Genomic DNA, 6,532 nt, shown 5'->3' on the forward strand with positions numbered 1-6,532 from the left:
AGGCTGCTCTGCCGGCAGGTTCGTCGGCGCCTGCCTCCCGGTCCTCGAGGCCGGCGGTGGCGTCGGGCGGCTTCTCCGTCGGGGACAGCGGTCCTGTGGTCCCTCCCGAGGCCGTCTCGGGGCCCCTGGGGGCCCGTTCCGGTGCGGGGAGCGCCCTCCTTCCACCTGCTTCTGCGCCTGCGTCTCCGTCCCCGGCTGCTGGTCTCCTCCTCCTCCGGGGAGAAGCTTCTCTCTGCGCCCCGCCGCTGCCGCCGAGGACCCTGGTCGGTGCTTCGCCCGCCGCCTCGCCCTCCCCTCGGTTCCCTTCCGCTGAGGAAGCTTCTCTTGCTCTCATTTCCCTTCTTCCAGCTTCCTCCCAGTCTGGCTGGCTTTCCTCCGAAGCAGCAATCGTTTCTGGCATCTTCTTCCTCCTAGGGGAAGGATGGGGGAAACGTTTCTCCGTTTCACCTCTTGCCTCAAGCTCCTCCACGAGCTCCTCCTGTGAGGAAGCTTCTTTTTCTCCAATGTCCCTTCTTCCAGTTTCCTCCCAGTCTGGCTCGCTTTCCTCCGAAGCAACAGTCATCGCTGGTATCTGTTTCCTTGAAGGAACGTCTCCTTCCGTTTTCTGGAAGCCTCCCTCGATTTCACATACAGTCGTCGCTTCCTCTCCAATCTCTTTCGGTGAGGAAGCGTCTCTCTTTCGGATTTCTTCCAAACCTGCCTCTCTGTACTCGGAGGCAGCGCCAAGTTCTGGCATTTTTGTTGGGGAAATGTCTCCCTCTGTTTCTTTCAAAGCTTCCTCTACTTCCCCCATGGTCTTGACCTCCTCGGAGCTCTTTTGCTGTGGGGATAGTTCTCTTTTTCCAAGGTCTTCCCAAGCTCGCTCTCTCTCCTCGGACGCAGAAATGGTTTCTGGCACCTGCTCGGTTGGGGAAATCCCTCTTTCTGCGTTTTGCAAGGCTTTCCCTCCTTCACCTACAGCCTGGAGCACCTCTGGGACTTTTTCCTGCGGGGATATTTCTCGATTAGTGTCTTCCAAATCTGTCTCTGTTTCCTCCGGGATATCAATCACTCCGAGTAGGTTCTCTCTCGGGGAAATCTCTCGTCCAGACTCTCTCAACCTTGTCTCCACTTCCAGAGAGTGGCCAATCGTTTCTGGTATCTTCTCACTAAGAAAGCCATCTCTTCTTCCAGCGTCTTTTACATCTGTCTCTATTTCCTTAGAGTCACCAGCCTCTGCAGGTACACTCTCCGCTGGTGAGCTTTCTAGCCTTGGAATTTCTCTCAGAACTGATTCCATTTCCCCAGAGGCCTGAATCTTCTCTGATCCCTCTTCCTTTGAGAAAATTTCTCTCTTTCCAATTCCTCTTCCGATATTTGGTTTTGGTTTTTTAAATCGAGTTCTTACAACTGGGGTCTGTTTGAGTATCTTTACTTCATTTGCTTCTTGAAGGCTACAAAAAAAGATAATCAAATTTCAAACCAACTTGCCAGTTAAGAGATAAAGAGTAGGAGACATCAAGGAACGCCCCCCCCCAACACACACACACACACACACACACACACACGGACAAAACAGCAAAGACCCAGAAATCTATGGATGAAATTTTAACAGTTAAAGAAAAAACATTCCATCTTTAGAAATTACAGTAAAATTTTAAAACAGTTAAATGTATTTCAACTAATGTTCTCTTTATAGGTAAAATGTATATATAGGCAGATGTATATATGGAGATATTCATTAATAATGTCACTCAGATTTGCTGTACAAGGTGCACCTTGTTAAAAGTGACCCTTGACTACTATGTTGCCCCTTACCCAAGCTACGATATTTCCAATTGCCTCCTGTCCGTGCGAAAGCTGAACAATGAATGAGGAAGACCAGAGAATTGATGCATATAAATCATGGAGCTGGTGAAGAATAATGGAAGTACCATGGACTGCCAGAGAACAAACAAAACTCTTGGGAAAAGTGCAGCCAGAGCGCTACTTAGAACTGAGGGTGGCAAGACTGTCTCACTTTGGATATATTAGAAGTAGGCATTAGGTTCCTGGAGAAGGACATTATACTTGGTAAAGTAAAGGGAAAGCAAAAAAGAGGAAAACCCTAAATGAGAGACACTGGTATAATGGCAGAAACAATGGGCTCCACCCTAACAAGTTTGAGGATGGTGTAGGACCCGCCAGTGTTTTGTTCTGTGACACATAAGGTTGCTTTTAGTCGGATCCAACTCTATGGCACCTACCAAGAACAACCACACCATGCCGAGAAGCAGCTGGTGGGCCTTGAATCATTCCTTTCTAAATGCTATCCCTATCATACTATCCAAATCCTACCTGGAAAAGACTTCCCCATACTCGGCATCAGACTTGAGCAAGCTGTGTCTGCTATTTCTATTTCTATTTCTTTCTCTTTACCATTTTCCCCAGATTAGTGTTTAGCACCAAGTTAAAAAAATCAAAAAACTAGATGGAAGTATGATTTTAAAAAACTCAGTCTTATTAGGAAGAATTAGGTTGTCCTTCCTTGGATTTTTAAAAACAATTTAAAATTAAATTTACATTATAAAATGCTTATGGTCTAATTTTAGTATATGTGCTGCCAAAGTGAGCACAAATGCTTACAGTCTAAATGCTTGAGATTCCATAATACATATTGTAAATTACAGACAGATTAAAAAGAGAACATTTTTTGGTTTATTGAACACTACTGCGCATGAAACAATTGCGAGCCTGAAAAAGCACCTCAATATCCAGTAAACGTGGAAGCACACTATCTTGATACAGTTCCTTTGTATTTCTTTGAGCTTCCCTTACAATAATGGATGGATGGTGAGATCACGAAAAATAAATAAACGAAAAGGCTCCAAGTAACAAGTTAAAATATATCATTATTCTTGGGCAAAAGCTAGATAAAATGACATACTGAATTTTTTCAGCAATGTTAAGTTAAACCAGTGGTTCTCAACCTTCCTAATGCCACAACCCTTGAATACAGCTCCACATGCTGTGGTGACCCCCAACTATAAAATTATTTTCGTTGTTACTTCAGAACTATAATTTTGCTACTGTTATGAATTGTAATGTAAATATCTGATATGCAGGATGTATTTTCATTGTTACAAATTGAACATAATTAAAACATAGTGATTAATCACAAAAACAATATGTAATTATAATTCATGAAGTGTCATTTTACCTCCAATACTGCTGCTTTCAACACAGCAGCTGCTTTCTACACAGTAGCTGCTCTCTACACGTGTCACTGGTCCGCATAAGTACATTATGGCACCAACCCTGTCACATACGCCTGTATTTGTACGGGGTGTATGTGATGGGGTTGGCGCGATGATGTCATCATGCCAGGTACTTGTATGATCTGCATGTGGGTGTATATGTATGTGGGCGGACCCGCCTAGAAACAGATAGAGAAGCAGTGTCTCAGCTCCTAAGACCATAGGAAATAAGTGTTTTCTGATGGTCTTAGGCGACCCCTGTCAAAGGGTCATTCAGTCCCCAAAGGGGTCTCGACCCACAGGTTGAGAACTGTTGAATTAAACAAATGTGTAACTATACACTTAACTGTTTTTAAAAAGCTTTAAGCTTTATTAAAAACTATTCTACTTCTTATTTGAAAACTCTCTAGATCCTAACTTATTCTTCCTCCTGGAAACAACTTTTTAATAATGGAATTTATTAAAACACAAGGCAGATCCTTAGGACCAAGAATGATTTTCAAGCTAAATTTGTTTTTAAAAATAAGATGTTCACATCGATTATCAGCATTAGCAAGTGGTAACATTCAATGCAACATCAATACCAACTGATAGAGGAAATTTAATTTAGTTACTCATATATAGACTTCATTCTATTTTCCAGTTTTTATACTTTTTATCTCCATTCAGAAACATCAAGCTTAAGTTCCTATGCTAGCAATCTTGGTATGAGAATCAAGGGGAAATGAGAACAAGTATGGCCTTTATTAAATCACATGTTGAACACTAAAAAGAGCCCTGTTGCCATAATGGTTGCTTGTTTGGCTGTTAACCTTAAGGTCAGCAGTTCGAAACCACCAGGGCTTGTGGAAACAAGGCGGGGGTTTCTGCTACCCTCACGAGTTAGTCTCAGAAACCCTCAGGAGCAGTTAGGATCGCTGAGTCAGCATCAACTCAATGGCAGTGAGTTTGGTATGTTTTGGTTTTGTTTTTTTTTTTAGTTATGGATAAATAAAAAATAAACATAACACCTATTAGAGTCCCCAGTCAGCAAATATTTCTAAGCCAGAGAGAAGTGGTAGGAACTTGAAATACCAAAGTAAGAACACTAACATTCTCACAGAGTTCCTCTCAGGTGCACAACTAACTGAAGGGCATTATCTGAGACTGAAAACCAGATGTGTAGTTGAATTAAATTACTTCCCACTTTAAAAACACATAGTATACCTAAAAATTACCGGATCACAGAATTTAAGGAGAAAAACAAAGAACAAAAGTAGAGAAAGTAGGAAGAATAGGAATACAACTATAAATGCCTTTCAAGGTCCACAAATATTATCTTTCTAAATTACACAGTTTAATAATTTACAACATAATTATAAAGCTTCATGAAATATATCATCAGCCATGACACAAACCTCAAAATATTCATATGAAGTAGAGAGGATGAAACATTAGCCTAGAAGAATAGGCTTCAAAAGATCTTCTAGTATGGATTGTTATACGAGCTGTAAGAGTCCCCAATAAAAAGATTTATTTCAGAAAATAGTAATAAAAAAATTTTTAATCTCCTAATTTGTCAAAGCAACACTACCCACAGCCATTTGGTCATAAAATAGGTTTGTTTGGGTTTTTTTGCTTTGTTTTAATAAAACAGATTTTATGTTTTGTTTAATTTTCTAATTTTGAGAGAGGCAGGGTTCTAGAAAAGGAAGTAAAAAGCAAAGGAATAGTAGAGAAAACAAGAAATAATATGAATAATTGCTGAAACTTAGTAGGTTTGAGAATCCATTATTCTGTTATCTCTGCTTTTATGTACATCAAAAATTCCCAAATTAAGTTATATATTTTATCTAACTTTAAAAAAAAGTTAGCTAGTAATTTCATCAATCTTCTCGTGAGGGGAAATAACAAAACACAGGGAGCTTTATTAGCTATGAGAAGTATGGGTTTCTATATATACGTTTTACAAAAGATACATGTAAATTTTAAATAAAGGCAATACATATGATCACAGTAATAGCAAAATAACAAATATTCCCATGTTACCCCAAACCATGCCCACTGCCAGTGAACAATTCCATTTCCAGCAACCCTAGAGGACAGAACCACTGCCTCACACGATTCACAAGGCGCAAACCTTTACAAACGCAGAGAGGCGCCTTTCCCCCAAAGAACAACTGGTGGGTTCCAACTGCTGACCTTTTAGTTCACATTAGAATCACTCTTAAGCATAATACTTAAACTATTAAACTACCAGGGCTCCTAACCAAGTGAGCGCCATCTAATTTACACTGCATAACTCATCCCAAGCTACCCGTAACTAAGACAATCACATGAAGGCTATGACCTAGGCTTGAAAATAAAAGTATAATCTACGTATTGTATAACTTAATGTGTGTACTTTTAAAATGTTATTAACAATCCCTACAACTTTATGTAAAAGTTCAAAATTATATAGTCAATAAAATACTGCTCACCTTAGACGTTCATTATCATTACCAGTCTTGGATTCATCTGGTTGCACATCTTGGTAAGAAGTATCTTTTTTCTCAGACTGTGATGGAACATCTCCACCATCAAAAATTTTACATGACTGATCTTCTACTTGTTCAGGAGTCTTAATTAAAAAAAAAAAAATTTAGATTTCACATCGAAACATATTAATCAAAGACTTACTTAAAATTCTGTTCAATAAATAGAAAGAAATTGGTAAAATTTTCAAATGATATTCCAATTTAATTTCAAATGATATTAAAATGAAATTCAAACGTTGCCTTCTATCATTTTCCTTTAGATAGCTTAGACATTTCCTAAGCCATACCTTTACAGCATCTAAAAGGCCCATTCTCAATGTAACCAACAGAAATTACTGAAAACCAAATGAAAGCTGAACATGATAGGGGGACAAAAGGAAATAGAGGAAAGAACTAGGTGACAAAGGGTATTTATAGAGGTCTAAAGACTAGAATGCACATATGTAAATATAAATATATAAGAGTGTGGGGAAACAGATCTATGTGCATATATTTATAGGTTTAGTATTAAGGCAGCAGGTGGACATTGGGCCTCCACTCAAGCAAGCACTTACTCAATGCAAGAACACGTTCTATTAAATTGGCATTCCAGGATGCACACCTTCCTAACACGAATGCTAAAGAAAAATGGGTGCATAAGCAAATGTGGTGAAGAAAGCTGATGGTGCCCGGCTATCAAAAGATATAGCATCTGGGATCTTAAAGACTTGAAGATAAACAAGCGGCCATCTAGCTGAGAAGCATCAAAGCCCACATGGAAAAAGCACACCAGCCTGTCTGACCACGAGGTGTAGAAGGGAC

At 39.8% G+C, this 6,532-nt stretch overlaps 1 protein-coding gene across 1 annotated transcript in view; it reads right to left on the reverse strand.

Annotated features, from left to right (window-relative positions):
- BDP1 (B double prime 1, subunit of RNA polymerase III transcription initiation factor IIIB) overlaps window positions 1-6,532 on the reverse strand; it is a 104,385-nt gene that overhangs the window by 52,152 nt on the left and 45,701 nt on the right. Inside the window, exons 16-17 of the mRNA XM_045285229.1 lie at window positions 5,675-5,814; window positions 13-1,433 (exon numbers count right to left, since the gene is read on the reverse strand). Of these exons, the coding sequence (XP_045141164.1) occupies window positions 13-1,433; window positions 5,675-5,814 (1,561 nt within the window). The remainder of the gene's footprint in view (window positions 1-12; window positions 1,434-5,674; window positions 5,815-6,532) is intronic.

This window comes from Echinops telfairi, unplaced genomic scaffold (genome assembly GCF_000313985.2).
Source record: "Echinops telfairi isolate 266 unplaced genomic scaffold, ASM31398v2 ScPeMD7_7469;HRSCAF=8507_1, whole genome shotgun sequence".
NCBI classification, from domain to species: Eukaryota; Metazoa; Chordata; class Mammalia; order Afrosoricida; family Tenrecidae; genus Echinops; species Echinops telfairi.